Genomic DNA, 16,370 nt, shown 5'->3' with positions numbered 1-16,370 from the left:
TTACATCATCTAAGTAGGGGATACACATCTCGTCACGCAGCTCGCCAAGACAGTTCTCCATAAATCTTTGAAAGTTTGCGGGCGCATTCATGAGTCCGAATGGTATCCGCACCCATTGGTATAACCCCCAAGGTGTAATAAACGCAGTTAACGGTTGACTTTTCTCGCCGATGAACCCCTGATGATAGGCTTTTCCCTGATCCAAAACACTAAACCATGACTTGCCTCCTAGACTGTCTAACGCTTCCTGGATCCGAGGAATAGGATGCCGGTCTGGCACTGTTTTCTTATTTAATTCTCTGTAGTCTATACATAACCTCATTCCGCCATCTTTCTTGCGAACACAGACAACACTACTTGAGAATGGCGATTTGGACTTCTGGATGAAACCTCGGTTCAGCAAGTCTTCAACGTAACCTTTAACTTCTGGGTAGAGTGGACGGGGTATGGAAATGTAATTCTTCTGCACTGGCTGGTCACTAGTCAGTCTAATATCCATCTCCAATTCGGGAATGCAGCCGACATCATCATCGTTCGTTGCAAATGCATCCGCTTCTTCAATCAACAACTGTCTTGCCTGCTCCTTTTGTTTTACCGTCAGTCCACTCAAATCAACTTCAGGTAACCATGGCAAGTCACTCTCAATCCGTTCAGCCGGTGTATCTTTTTCACAAGGCGGTCCCTCGCATGGGGTCGGTGTCTCAGGGTCCTTAAACCTGACTTCAATAGGAGTAACTGACCGGACCAGCTGGAGGCGCCCCAGGACAACTCTTCCAGGCAGGGTGATATCGTGGTTTGTGTTGTTGGTCACTGCGACTGATAAGATGGTTGCATCACCCTCCTTCACAGTGGTAAGGGATTCGTGGACTGCCAATCCTGCAGGCCAGGTTGTCAACTCATCTGGCTCAAAAATGACAGGGGTCTTACGGTAGATTGGTCCAGTATTAGCACGACAAGGTAAGTGAACCGTCTCCCCTGCAGGGACAGTGTGTGGCTTCTTTGTAGATTTAACTAGACAAAGCTCATCAGAATTGGTAGTACGTATTAGGCTTATCAACGCTTGTATGTCACCACTTTTACTCGTTTTAAAGCTTCTTAACATCCTTCCCAGTAATGCATCATCTTCTTTGCCTTCAGTATTCTTGACCATTAATTCTATAACATTAAAACCAATGATGGGCTGCTCAATGTTCTCCATTGTCACCAAGAACGGAACCCTAGTTTCTGTCTCATTTTCATTTGTTAACCTTACACCAATCTCTACCCATCCACAGTAAGGGATATTCGTCCCATTTGCTGCTTGCAAACTTATGGACCCATCTGTACCAAGTAAGTGTTCAATATCCCTTATTTTGACTGTTGGTAGTTGGCTCTTCAGGAAATCTACTGAAACAATTGACACTTGGGCTCCTGTGTCCCATAAAACTTTTGTAGCCATGTCATCCAAGTAGCAATCTACCAAACACTTTCTTCCCACCAGCTTAACTATACGTTCCTGTTGCCTGGGAGAGATGTGACTAGCATACACACCTCTGTCTTGGGCATCTCCTAACCCCTTTTCTTTAAACGATTCTCTCTCAGAGAGTTCCTTGATTGCTTTGCATAACACTTTATGCTTTGGCCAATGAGCCTTCTGGCAACGCACCGAACAATACCAAACAGACTGGCACCTTGAACACTGTAGTAACTGTTTGGCAATCGGGCTTCAGGCAACAACTACACTGGTGGGACTTCTCTTTCTCTGGCGAGGCTACTCCCTGTCCCGCGGGGGTAGCCTGGCTGCGTTTCCGGATAACTTCTGAGCCTGGTCTGACAGTAGCGTGAAATATGGTTCAAGCCACCACAGAGGTAGCAATGTGGACATCGGTCGCCTTCCCCCTTCCTTCTACACTCTTGGCAACCTGGTCGTCTTGTTCCAGCTTTCACTCCACCCCCACCATGATGACTAGGTATCATAGTGTCTCCTTTCTGGTTACCTGCTACTTCCTGGAGGGTCTTAACTTCCGATTTCACTGTGGCCAGCTCTGCTTGTACAGCCTTCAGTGTAGCTAGGACTTGTGAGTCCTTCTGCAATTCTTTCCTTGTGTTTGGTTCTACTGCACTTTCAACGGTGAACACCTTTGCAGACTTTCCCCTGTTAGTAAGACTGAACTTATTACTTCGCTCGGCTTCTGCCGATATGGCTAGGCTCATTGCTCCAATGAGGTCTTCGTCTGCGACTTTTGGGTTTTGAATGAGAGGTCGTATTTTTGTACGGATGGTTTCATCAGCGAGACCAGTTTCCAAGGCATGCAGGAACAAACTTTGCACCGAGGAAGCATCATACTTAACCCCACTATCAGACTCTTTTGAAGCACTAATTATCTTCTGTCTAATCGTGAGTGCTCTCATCAAAAATGACTGCGGGTCTTCATTGGGCAGCTGGGCAATGTTTGTTAGAAGCTGGTAAAGTTCTGTGGCATTTTTCTCATGAAAATGGAAGCGAAGAATCTTACGCAGCCTGGGCAGGGTTAGGTCAGTCATGTTTTCTAGATAGCTTCTTAGTTGCAGGCCTGGCTGTATAGCACGGACTACGGCACTAACTACTTCCTTATCCGAGTATCCCTTGGCAAGCCCTGATTCTATTTGGGATATTAGAGCTTGATAACCCAGCTTATCCTTCTGGCCAGGGTCGCCCACCACTCCTTGTACTTTAAAATCTCTGCGGAATATGCTTTGCTCAACCCCTTTAACTGGAAACTTAATCGTGCCTTCGTCCTTCACTGAGTCAGTAAGCTCTTCTTTCTGCATTTTTACCAATTTTCCCACGACTTGTTGCTGCTTATACTCTAATGTACCCAGCTCTTCCTTGAGTTTCTTTAGGTTGCCTATGTTTTCTAATTCTTCTTGGCCGTAATTATCTTCCATTCCCTCGAGTGGCGGTGGGCCCAAATGTGCGATTAACCCATCGACATACTCAATTTGATCATCGTCACACAAATCCTCAACTGAATCCTCAATTTTTCGTCTGATGGCCCGAATAACACTTAATTTCCTCTTGCCCTCTACTGCCGACTTTTCAACTTTAGCATGAAGAGCAAATTCACATAACCTACTCAAGTCCAACGACAAAATTTTGCGATCCAGGAGAATCAGTTTCTCTTCGGCCATTTCGCATTTACTTATAAACAACACGATCACAAACCAGCATACATAAAATCCAATAAAACAGCGTTCCTACCTTCCCTGTTCTCGAATCCGCCTCCCACTATCTTATGACCAGCCGTCCACACCACATATTTCCTTAAACTACAACCCGTTGCATCCTGCTCGACAAAACGTTGTCCATCGAAACACAAAATCGAGGTGTAATGGCGGCGATACACTCAAGTCCTCGTACACAGTGATCAATCGACCATCCAAACAGTTAATAAAACCATCCAGTTTCTTCCACAATTTCTCCCGGACAGGCCCCCAAAATGTTACACAAGAAATCCACACGATGTTGAATTATTCCACGTGTATTTCCACAGTTTTTAACTTAACTGTTTAGCTTCATAACTTTTTCAAAAGCACATGGTCCTCTCTCTGACGTCACATGACGTCGCATACAGTGTCCAGTCCTCTGGCGGATTTCTATATCTAACACAAACCCCAAGATGATGGCTGTGCATTACAAGTGGGTAAAATGATACACCAGAAATCTATGCACAATGATTAAAAACTTCAATAACGAAAAAGCAACACGGACCACGGTTAAGCAGGTTACGCACGAGCTATTGTAGTTTTCCTCGGCAAGTGTCATGGACAATTTTCGTTGGGTCGTGTGTATGCCACAAGTGTCCTTTGACGAGTTTTGCGTTGACAATTTTTATTTGCTCGTGTGAACAAATAAACGAGTTTGCTTTGACCAGTTTTCACTGAAGCCAGCGATACAAGTACGCAGAGGACAACGAAAACCAAAAACGCGGGGCGTTTTTTTTTTTCAATAGTACATTTTTCAGTAACGATTCCAAGCTTAATCATAAAGATATGCAGTCTTTTACCTTTTAGTGCAGCAATATCTAAATTAGGAAATTCAGCGCTTAAGAGTTTTCTTGTCTCGATCCCTCTAGTAATCTATTTTGGTACTCCACAAGGTTTCTCTTAGCCTACATAGCCAGCGTTTCCGTGGGGAAACATGAAAGATTTTTTGATGTTTCGACCGCGCGAAAAATGGGCGAGACAAAAATCTTTCATATTCCCCGCATGGAAAAACTTCCCACGCAGGCTAGCTTTCTCTTGAGCGTAGGGGTTCCAGGGGAAGAGTGATGTAGCAAGCGCGACACCAAGACCACTGAGCGCCCCGCAATTTCTCCAGTTTCTTGACAAGTTTTCCTTGGCGACCCGTACAGACCAGCAAGTTCTGCTACTTGTCATGCTAGCATTTGAACAAGAGCACTAAACAAGGAAAGCTTTTTTTTTTCTTTTTTTACTCTCCAGTAAATAAAACTTGTCAAGGAAAACTTCCTTGTGTGTAACCGGCTTTAGGTTCACAGTGAAAGCGACATTTGTAAGAATTATCGTGTGACTTTAGTATTATTTAGCGAATAGATTCCATGTTCAGTAATATATAGATCACAGATGATGTCAAAATGTGGTAAGAACAAAAAAGGTAGCCGAGTGTGCCACTGATGTTCTTACCAGACTTTGACGTCTTCTGTGATCTATTACTGAACAGACGCACGGCAACTAAAAAGCAACATGGAGTCTATTTGTTTTATATAATAAAGAATTATACCTATTTGCAGAGTCTCCAGTATCTCAATAGTTAGAACATACGTACTATATCACGGATAGTGGTGGGTTTAAATCCCATCTGGGGCTCGGATTTCTCCGAGTTCTCATTTGACGATGCATACCGGTAATATCTTTCATGTATTTCTCACATTACTCGCTTGGGTGACTTTTGTGTTCCGTGTTTCCCGTAGATGAAGGGGATCCACAGGAAGAGACACCTGCGCTGTCGACTCACAAAGCCACCGAGGGTAACAGAGCCAAGACCCAATTAGGTGGCAAGACAATAGTATGGAATACTGAGGAGGAGATTCAGAATGAAGATCAAAATTCTGCATTCGATGGTACAAACGGCAATAATGGAGAAACTTTTAAAACACAGAGAAGTGAAGAGCTTCCAGACATAGATTATTATATGGTGAGTTACACAGGCCCAGTTTGTGAGGAGATGCAACACGGACAAGGTAAAGTCTCAGAAAGGGCGGAAGTAATGGACGCCTTCGACGAACATGACGAGGCTGAAGGAATCGATGAAGCTAGGACTTCATGTGGGAAAACGCAGTTATCGTCTTTGCTTCATTACAAGGGAGGTGAACAAGGGCAAAAGAAAGTGAAGGCGTCCGGTGGTGATAATCGACGGCGGCATCGAAACCTACGACATTTAGCAACTCGTAGAAATTCACCCTTTTCAAGAGTGCACAACAGCAGTGTAACGCTTAAAGAAAGCGTATTACCAGTTTACAATGGCAGAAGGCGCACCTATTCGCCGAGTGAAATTTCTAAGAATTCTATGAACGTAACTCCGGTGACGATTTTTGCGCTAGCCCGAAACAGGCAGGAAAATACATCGCAAAAACATGGACGGTCCGTGAATGGAAGTTTGGGACAGAAAAAAGAAATGACAGAGACTTCCAATTTAAGTAAAAAGGAGGCAGATAAGGGCATGTTTGAGCTCCATAACGATGATATTATGCAAGTTATGGACAAAACAGATTGGAAAAGACCAGCTTATCACGGTACTGTCGACATCTCTAGGCCCCCCAGCGTGCAGAAAAGTGAGAGCTCTCTCATGCGGTGGTGCATAAAGGCCCTGAAGAAAGTGGACCTAGAGGTGCTTTTTCCTCCAAAGCCAACCCGTCCAAAAAGCTCTCCAAGTTCCGTGAAATCAGAAACAGCCAAAAGAGAGAGAGGTGCGGTAGTTGTATTATGTGCTTGATATATATAGGTTATTGACCAAGTGTGAGGTCAAGATGGCTGGATATTGGCTAAGTTTTTTTTTTTTGCGTGTTTATGGACCGAGACGAAGTCGAGGACCATAAACAAGCAAAAAAAGAACGAGTCCAGCCAATGTCCAGCCATCTTGACCAAAAAAACTTGGTCAATAAAGGATTTACCCGGAAAGAAACCTCTCTCTGAGTAGAGAACCAAAAAACTCAACTCAGATACGACGCTAATTATGGGATTGGAACACAGGCCACATTGGTGGGAGGCGATTGCTCTCACTATGGAGTTTAAGCAAAGACGACGACTACGGCAACGAAAACATCATTCCAAAATATAACTTAATGCTATCGCAAGTCTTTGAAGATTATTCCGTCTTCTTCACCTTGTACAATACGTGCGAACTATCCTGTAACTGGATCGGTACGAACGCTTTTAAAGTCAAAACGGAAAATGAAGGGTTCATTGTTATTTTCTCACGTTGTCGTTGAAACCTAAAATTTGGTGATTTCACGTTGTTGTTTTGTGGAGAACGGCAGAAAAATGCACGGAAACGCAGCACGAATATTTTGCCTTTTTTAACCAATAATATTCTTTTTTTGTGGCGTTGCCGTAGCCGTAGCCGTCGTCTTTGCTTAAACTCCCACTGCGCCATACCTACCGTCACAACCAGTACTATTTAGTTATTTTGCAAGAAACGCAATAAGTGCAACGAGGTATTCGAAAAGAATACTTGTTTCTAACTACGGAATGGTTTTTGCGATTGTTGTGTTTGAATAAGCTTGGAATGAAAGCTTCGGGGCCTGTTTCTAGAAAGTCCCGTTAACGTACCGTGCCCGAAATATCAATTGTAAAACTTCGATCCGCCTTTTTTGGAAAGCTAGTTCTTAAAGTGCCACCACGACCAAAATGTTTGGTTTTTTTCAACGTCAATTAAGTCAATATATTCAAAATAATACAATGCATTTAAATTTGGAACGATAGAAGCGAAATAAGTCGGGAAATTGCCAGCCAAAAACCGCTAAAAATCTGTCCGGCATTACTCGGACGGCATTGGAGAAGCCTACGATTATTTTGCAAGCGGTCTTCACGCAAGACTTGGCTCGTGACGTCATACGCGCATCGCTTCGTGGCGTTTGACAAAGCGAACAAGTCGATCAAGGAGTAGTGTGTATATAATATCAGCAAAAAGCAACTCGGTGATCTCTCACATCTCATAGATGGCATGAGAAATTATTTTGAGCGTTTCGCGTATGACGTCAGACCTCAGTCGATCCAGCTAGACCCAACCCTTTTCCTTGTTCACGGTCATTTGCCGTTCGAGTAATGGCGGACAGCGAAAACCGAAAAACTACGTTACAATAATCATACTTTCCGTGGGAATTTTGAGACAAAAATTGGCATGATACCTATTTAGTACGTCTATTTTCAAAATCCAACGAAAAAGGACATGCAAAATTTTCATCGTAGTGGCACTTTAAGGTGATTCGCTTGAAAATGACGTACTGTCCAGATTTTTGTTTAACTTGGCGCAATTGATATTCATGTACTGGACATTAAAAAAATGCAATTAAAAAAAAATGGGATCACCGTGCATGTTTTCGCGGTGCATGCCCTTTATTTTAAGTGTTTTTTTAACCGAATTACGCAAGAAGCGTTCGAAACTTGATCAACCTGCAAAAGCTACTGAATATTATTGAAAACTCGAGCTACTTGTTTGTCGGGGCTAAGATGTTTCGGGTAAAGTGATGTCAAATCGCTTCATCGTGCAAAGAAATGTAAGCAAATTGGATCGCTACATCATCACCTCACACTCATTGTCTGGCTCCAAATGCAGTTTAGTGTCATTTATATGTAAATACTACAACTTCTACTATCCAACTTGTTTTTCCCCTAAAATAAATTTTCCGTATGCCTATTGCGAGTACATAGCACAGTTAAAAAGGATGGGGGGGGGGCTCACCGTGCTTGTTCAGTAGAAAATAGCCATTCCTTGTCTGATTAAGCTTGGCGACAGTGAAAATCCGCCATTTTATCAATGCACGCGAGCTTATGCGCGCGCCAATGACGCAAGACATTATGCGAAGTAGGGTTGCGAAATGGCAAACCAAGGAATCACCTTAGACAGATTTACAAGACCCGAAGAAACAACTGACTAATACGCCCGAAATGTTTCGGGACTTTCGAGAAACGGGCCCCAGGATACCACTTCGTACTGGTTCACATTCGTCCATAGACGATATCTGTTTAGAGATACACCTTTTGTCATTGAAGTGTGATAACGACTGGAACAAAAGAACTCTTTGTTTCTACGGCCAATCAGGCTCTGAGCGGCACATTAATAGGAACAAAACACGACAATGTCTACCCGGCTTTAATTAAAATATCTAATTTTATTGGATCCGTTCCATATGCTTCACTTGGATCTTTGTAAGGCTTCGTTCAATTGTTTTCTTTCTTTGTCTATTGTGTTATCAATCAATCAGTCATGCGTGGTCTTGCAAAATGAAGATTAATCCCAGCTGGAGTGGCGACAAACACGATTCTTGATCCCTCCACTAAGCTTAAGCAAATCACAAATGATGGCCTTCCGCGTACGCGACAATTGTGGCTAACAGACAATTTTGCCGTTAACGCGAACCCTTAACTCTACTATTTTCGCAAAGATTGAAAGATTTTTTCTTGGAACTTACGATTTGCTAATTGTTTTTTTTTTCTTATATAGGCAACTTAATCCAGCTAAATAACAGCACGACCCAGCGGTCAAGACCCAAAACGGCGGACTCCATACTTAGTACTGCATCAAGTACAAAAGATCATTCGTGGTTTCATCATGAAGATAATCCGTCAACCAATGAAACTGCCAAACAACAACCACGTGACTTTAAGAGTGCCGCTTCTTTGGTCCAAAGTAGCAAATGGGAACAAGTGACATCGGACAACGATGGTAAGTAAACATCGACTTCTTCGATTCCCATAGATTCAATAGAAGGCGACTGGCTGTAGTTTGGCCCACAGCGTAACAATTTAGAGGAACAAAATCAAGACCGTGCATATCGCTGATGTCGCAAACTTCGTTCTATCAGTGAACGTTCAAAGAACCCTCTTAATGCAAACTACATGTAGATTGTGACATCAATCCGGTGCCAATCTTTTTCTTTGCGTGACAATACGTCACGTTAAACGTAAACTTTCCAATCTCTGAGAGCCTAGAGAAAAAATAATATATTTTGAACCTGAGTGCAGAGGGTTATTGCAACGGCAAAGGTTTATGATATGACACGGTACCTACTGTACGTACATGTTGAACTACACCTTTCAAAAATGCCCCGACAGACCATTTCACAACCAGAGGCTTATAAATAACAAACAAAAGCGTACTAGTTCTGCCATCACCTCAAGCTCAACCAACAGCAGTTGATCTTGCGTTTCATTTTCAGAGCATTTTCTGGATGGTTACCGAGCCATGCAATCTGGCATTGTTTTTCAAGAACCGGAAGAGGTAGGTAACTCTAAAGTCTTCTCCCCGTCTGCAGATAAGGCAGTTCCAGATCAGAAACGCTATGACGTCGAGTTAGTTTCTTGTGATTGGTCATTGGGCTCCCGCGGGAGTCTCATTTGCGGGAAATTCAATCTGAAAATAAATCGGTCTGTGAAAACGCCGTGACAGGCATGTAGGGCTGTTGTTCGCTCCTAGTAATGCTAAGATGCAAAATTATACATTTTTGAAAGAACTTCGATCTTTTGGATTTAATTAAATACTGACGACAACCAACTTCATGACATTGAATAAGGAATTGTATGAAATTGGGAAGACAAAATGACCCGTCAGTTCTATTGTTGTTCTGATGGACCTGTCTGCCAAAAGGGAAGCATCAAGGAAGCAAACATTTCTTATAAAATAGACATGAAAGATCCTATTTGCGGCAACCTTTTACCTTAAATCATATGGAAAAGAATTGTTTTGAGGGAGAGCATCACAATCCTCTTGGTTGAAATAAATAGGAGATAGAATGGATTACATGCAGAACGTTTTGGAATGGTCGATTTATTATTATAAGAGAGAACCCCTTCGAAGCCATTACACTTATCGTTGCTTAAATATTCCAACAATACTGGCGAGCATGTTAGAGCGTTCAGTTGTTGCCAATATTTTCAGATTTTTAGTTCCGCTTAGCGGTGATAATGAAATTTGTCGCGATATTTTGGTCTTGTCTGTAGAATTCTTTTCTTAATAACCGGGACATTTAACAAGAAAATGATAATGTTGAATTCCCTCATCCCCCCACCCCCCCCCCCAAAAAAAAAAAAACAAAACAAAAACAAAAACAAAAATCTTAACCTCACAAACAGAATGACTTTGAGTAATGACGACCCTTATGTGGACAAGTTGTCAAAAGCTTGAAGAACTTCTGACCAACTTTTTTCAAGATTTTCCGAAATGAATGCATTCCGTTTTGATCTCGTCCTGTTTTGTTCATTCAGCGTATTATTGTTGCTCTGCTCTGTTTTATTTATAGGCCATTTTTGTGTCGTGAATATGCCTATGATTGCGTGTGGTTAAGCCCCTCTAATTTGTATTCCCTTTGTTGCTTGTGCATTTGCTTATCATACAAGTAAGAATCAGGCTTTAAGGTCTCTTGTGTTTGCCTATGGGAGAAGTACACTGACTCCAGCGTTCCCTATCGTTGTTAATTCAGGATGATGTAAAAGACATGTCCAGAGAATCAGCTGGATTTGAAAGGTATAAATTGGTGAACGTTATTACGTTATTTATCACCTGTATATTTTGGTAAACGTTTTGAGATCGAAGTTAGCCATTTTGGAGATATATATGGACAGACGTTTTTTTGTGCGCAAGTTAGACGGGAGCAATTTTCGTTCATTAAAAGTATACCTAATTATCTTGATTAAGACTTAACATTTTCAAATTACAGCTTGAATATGCCACAAAAACGAACTTGATCTTCGAGCGTGCAAAGCGAAAAAAAATTGGCAATGCCATTGTGCCAATTAAGTGTGGTTCGTTTTCACAGCGACATTCCCGTGATAGGCACAAGTGACTATTATGGAGGAATTTGGCAAATCGAAGTGTTAGATAGGTGAGAGGCTTTGTATCCCTTGTACTTGATTTGGTTTAATTTAAGTGGTCTCACACAGGGGCCAAAGGTGGAATATTGTAGGACTCAAAGTATCCTTTAAGAGTTGTCACCTTTGCCAGGATCACAACTGTTACACTGGGAACTCCGTGCCCTGTAGTCGCTCTCAATGATGTTTGGGTTTCTAAACCCATCAAAGAGATTGAGAAAAACCGTTGTATCGTTTCCTACGCCATAGTGTCCTTATCCGGGGACATTTGAATTAGTGCTGGCGTGAGTAAGGCTCCAACCTTCCTCCGTTTGAAAGCCCAGTACTTTTCACGGATTTCACGTCAACCTTCGTTTTCATGCCGATGTTTGAACGCCTTACAAATAAAGCATTCTTTGCGAATTATTTCTACCTTGCAAAGCAGTTTGTGACGTGTATCTCAAGCCTTGTGAATCTAGCGAAGTAAAAAAAAAACCATCAAGTTTGTTCCGTTATGGTGCAGAATACTGTTCTCTAATGATGATGAACTTTATTTTTGTTTTATTTGGGGACACTAAATTGGCTAATCATGGTGCACCAAATATCTATAAGACAAATAAAGTAAATTACATTATCGTTTTATGCAGAGCTAGTCGGTTACAGCAACTGAGACAAGAACGGCAAAAGACCGCCAAAGAAAGAAGGCAAGCTCTTGAAAGCAAACAGAGAGAGAAGTGGAAAAATTCAAGCCATCTTGAATGTGCACAAGGTATCATGGATTGTGTTTTTATTTCCATCGTGATGTTTTTTCGAGCCGTTAAGTTAAGAGCATGTTACCAGATAGTTATTTTGAAAGATATGCTCAGAAGAGCCAAAATGTCTTGCCAAAGAGCAATATGTTTATCTCAAACACTACCAAGGACATCCCTGTCTCAGAAAAGGAGTCCATTTTTTTGGTGAAACGGATCCTATATTTTGTTTGGAAATGGAAATGGAATTTGTTTACCCACGGAACACCTTAAGAGCGCTCTGGAGCTCATTCAACATGCGTCAGTGCATTCCGGATCGAATTGGAATTTGGCAGTCTTGGTTTTTGAGGAAAGGGGAAAACCGGAGTACCTAGAGAAAAACCTCTCGGAACAAGGAGGGAATCAACAACAAACTCAACCCACGTTTGACGCCGGGACCGGGAATTGTACCAGGGCCACCCCTGCTCCACAAATGATTAACAATATTTCAGTTATTTTTTCTTGTACGTCCGCCATGTTATGTGCGTTGTCTTCCTGTTACTCCCGTGCGTGTAATGACGTCATAACATGGCGGACGCTCTTCTGAGAAATGACCGTTTCACCGATTAATTAATATTACCAAAAAAAAATGCGTTCTGTAATCTTAGTTTTAATCTTGGTATTTCTACAGTTTCCAAATGTGAGGGGGTCATCGAGTTCATCACACCACCACCCACAACTTCTTCACGTAAAACCACACCTCTTCCCTCTTCGGATTTGATCCAAAACCGCCTCGTAAAGGAACGGGAATTTGCCAGTGAAAGACCATACCGCCTTAGACTTAGCTCGGAATCCATTGGACAGAGACTAAACCCAGTGGCAAGGAACTTGATTAACCTGAAGACATCCGATCATCACGTGTCTGATGTTGTCAATGTGTTACCCAACCCCCCACCGTCAGCCTCGATCCCAAGCAAGTGCAGGTAAGCCAATAGAAGTGTTCAGTTGTCATATCTTTTTTTTCTGTATCTTTTAAAGCTATATAGACACCAGACTTGAAGTGGGTCGTGCCTCTGAGACAAGTATGCATGCATCACGCTTTTTGTCAGACTCAAACCGTGAAAAGGATTTATTCGAAGATCCTCTTCCCAAAAAAAATAGATCGTATATTTTGAAAGAAATCCAGGCCTACGCTTGTCTTCATTTGTATTGGCTTATTGTGCTCTCATTTGCAATGATCATTCTCTAAAGTTGTTACAATCCACTGTTTAAAGTATGTCTTTCGTATAAGGGAATTTTCCCTGACATTATTGACATTTCGTTTCATTAACATACGAGTTTCCTCAGAGAAGCTGAGTTTGAAAGCCCAGTACTTTTCACGGATTTCACGTCAACCTTCGTTTTCATGCCGATGTTTGAACGCCTTACAAATAAAGCATTCTTTGCGAATTATTTCTACCTTGCAAAGCAGTTTGTGACGTGTATCTCAAGCCTTGTGAATCTAGCGAAGTAAAAAAAAAACCATCAAGTTTGTTCCGTTATGGTGCAGAATACTGTTCTCTAATGATGATGAACTTTATTTTTGTTTTATTTGGGGACACTAAATTGGCTAATCATGGTGCACCTAATATCTATAAGACAAATAAAGTAAATTACTTTATCGTTTTATGCAGAGCTAGTCGGTTACAGCAACTGAGACAAGAACGGCAAAAGACCGCCAAAGAAAGAAGGCAAGCTCTTGAAAGCAAACAGAGAGAGAAGTGGAAAAATTCAAGCCATCTTGAATGTGCACAAGGTATCATGGATTGTGTTTTTATTTCCATCGTGATGTTTTTTCGAGCCGTTAAGTTAAGAGCATGTTACCAGATAGTTATTTTGAAAGATATGCTCAGAAGAGCCAAAATGTCTTGCCAAAGAGCAATATGTTTATCTCAAACACTACCAAGGACATCCCTGTCTCAGAAAAGGAGTCCATTTTTTTGGTGAAACGGATCCTATATTTTGTTTGGAAATGGAAATGGAATTTGTTTACCCACGGAACACCTTAAGAGCGCTCTGGAGCTCATTCAACATGCGTCAGTGCATTCCGGATCGAATTGGAATTTGGCAGTCTTGGTTTTTGAGGAGAGGGGAAAACCGGAGTACCTAGAGAAAAACCTCTCGGAACAAGGAGGGAATCAACAACAAACTCAACCCACGTTTGACGCCGGGACCGGGAATTGTACCAGGGCCACCCCTGCTCCACAAATGATTAACAATATTTCAATTATTTTTTCTTGTACGTCCGCCATGTTATGTGCGTTGTCTTCCTGTTACTCCCGTGCGTGTAATGACGTCATAACATGGCGGACGCTCTTCTGAGAAATGACCGTTTCACCGATTAATTAATATTACCAAAAAAAAATGCGTTCTGTAATCTTAGTTTTAATCTTGGTATTTCTACAGTTTCCAAATGTGAGGGGGTCATCGAGTTCATCACACCACCACCCACAACTTCTTCACGTAAAACCACACCTCTTCCCTCTTCGGATTTGATCCAAAACCGCCTCGTAAAGGAACGGGAATTTGCCAGTGAAAGACCATACCGCCTTAGACTTAGCTCGGAATCCATTGGACAGAGACTAAACCCAGTTGCAAGGAACTTGATTAACCTGAAGACATCCGATCATCACGTGTCTGATGTTGTCAATGTGTTACCCAACCCCCCACCGTCAGCCTCGATCCCAAGCAAGTGCAGGTAAGCCAATAGAAGTGTTCAGTTGTCATATCTTTTTTTTCTGTATCTTTTAAAGCTATATAGACACCAGACTTGAAGTGGGTCGTGCCTCTGAGACAAGTATGCATGCATCACGCTTTTTGTCAGACTCAAACCGTGAAAAGGATTTATTCGAAGATCCTCTTCCCAAAAAAAATAGATCATATATTTTGAAAGAAATCCAGGCCTACGCTTGTCTTCATTTGTATTGGCTTATTGTGCTCTCATTTGCAATGATCATTCTCTAAAGTTGTTACAATCCACTGTTTAAAGTATGTCTTTCGTATAAGGGAATTTTCCCTGACATTATTGACATTTCGTTTCATTAACATACGAGTTTCCTCAGAGAAGCAGGGTTCTATCTAGGGTATTTGAGGAGTAGAACCTTCCCCCCCCCCCCCCAAATGCCCAGCTTCCCCCCCAAAATATTGATATCATTGCAGTATATAAGTAACTATATCGGAAAAATCATCCAGACGCGACGAGGTCAGTGCTCATAAAGTAAGTATTCCCTGTCTAAGGACACTACATGACAGGGAACATGGAGTATTACAAACTGCTGGCCTTAGAGCAGCCTCGGGTATTGTGCTGTACATTCTGTTTATGAGTTGAATAGCGACAGCATGGACAAATTTGCCACCAGAAAACCACGGAAGGGGGACTCTGATCTACACACGTCATCAGAATGTGATTTTGATTGTGCTGTGCAACCACCAGAAAAGGTTGCCACAACATCGAGTTCGACTAGCACAGGTCAACCAAGAAAAAGACACGGACCATGTGAATCTGATTGGGCAGTAAAACCACCAGAAAAGATTGCAGCAACATCGAGTAGTAGCACGAATAACAAGCCGAACTACAAGAAGAATTTAACCTATGACGTTTCATGGAAGAAGAAACACTCTTGGATGAACTTTAATTCAACTTTGAAGGGTATGGTATGTACTGTTTGCGAGATCTATGAGAAAGTACCTGTACAAGCTAAAGGTGCATGGGTAACACGTCCCGTAAACAACTGGGCGAAGGCTACAACCCTGTTGGAAAATCATGAAAAAAGTGAATGGCATCTATCAGCAGTAGAGAGAAGGGCATTTTCTCAGTCTGCAGAAAAGGGTAGTGATGTTATAGAACTGATTGTAACAGCCAGCGAGGAAGAAAAGAAAGAAAACCGGAAAATGATGAAGAAGCTCATCCGATCACTGTATTTCCTTGTAAAACATCATATTCCCCACACCACTACCTTTGAAGGTCTCGTTACCTTGCAGAACGAGAATGGGGATATCACGTTGAAAGCGCATACAGAAACATGCCCACGTAATGCAACCTATGAGTCATATTCCACAATAGTAGAACTTCTTACAAGCATCAGCAAGACTCTGGAAAACAGCCTCCTCGAAAGTTTGAAAGGAAGCGTCTATTACTCGATAATGGTAGACGAAAGCACCGTCATAGCCTCCTAGGAAGAACTGTCAGTGTGTGCACGTTGGCTACATCACAACAAGCCAGTTGAACACTTACTTGGTGTCATACAAGCTAAGGAAACTAATGCTGAAGCTATCGCTGGTTATATTTCTGATTTTTGCAATCCAGAAGCATCACATTTGAGAAAATGCGTGGTCTTGGTTTTGATGGTGCTAGCACCATGTCGGGTAACAGAACTGGTGTTCAGACACACCTGAGGTTGCATGCTCCAAGCGCTATTTACGTACACTGTCGTTGCCATCTACTGCAAATGGCTGGTTCAAGAATCATTCTTCAGTGTTCACTGATGATGCACAACTTGGAGCAAAGAACATTGTGGTCGTAGAGGAAGAAAAGAACTTGTTTCTTCACAAGGTCTATCG

The 16,370-nt window shown here is 42.1% G+C and overlaps 1 protein-coding gene across 1 annotated transcript in view; it reads left to right on the top strand.

The window, feature by feature from the left end:
• The window catches only part of LOC138011181 (uncharacterized), a 40,345-nt gene extending 25,571 nt beyond the window's left edge, over window positions 1–14,774 (top strand). Inside the window, exons 12-20 of the mRNA XM_068858148.1 lie at window positions 4,950–5,945; window positions 8,702–8,923; window positions 9,417–9,478; window positions 10,677–10,720; window positions 11,691–11,812; window positions 12,463–12,754; window positions 13,445–13,566; window positions 14,217–14,508; window positions 14,564–14,774. Coding sequence (XP_068714249.1) covers window positions 4,950–5,945; window positions 8,702–8,923; window positions 9,417–9,478; window positions 10,677–10,720; window positions 11,691–11,812; window positions 12,463–12,754; window positions 13,445–13,566; window positions 14,217–14,508; window positions 14,564–14,774 — 2,363 coding nt within the window. The remainder of the gene's footprint in view (window positions 1–4,949; window positions 5,946–8,701; window positions 8,924–9,416; window positions 9,479–10,676; window positions 10,721–11,690; window positions 11,813–12,462; window positions 12,755–13,444; window positions 13,567–14,216; window positions 14,509–14,563) is intronic.
• The last annotated feature ends 1,596 nt before the right edge of the window (window positions 14,775–16,370 follow it).

The sequence above is a fragment of the Montipora foliosa genome, chromosome 7 (genome assembly GCF_036669935.1).
Source record: "Montipora foliosa isolate CH-2021 chromosome 7, ASM3666993v2, whole genome shotgun sequence".
Classification (NCBI taxonomy): Eukaryota; Metazoa; Cnidaria; class Anthozoa; order Scleractinia; family Acroporidae; genus Montipora; species Montipora foliosa.
Note: the sequence above shows the minus strand (reverse complement) of the source record. Positions and strands in the feature narration are given on the sequence as shown.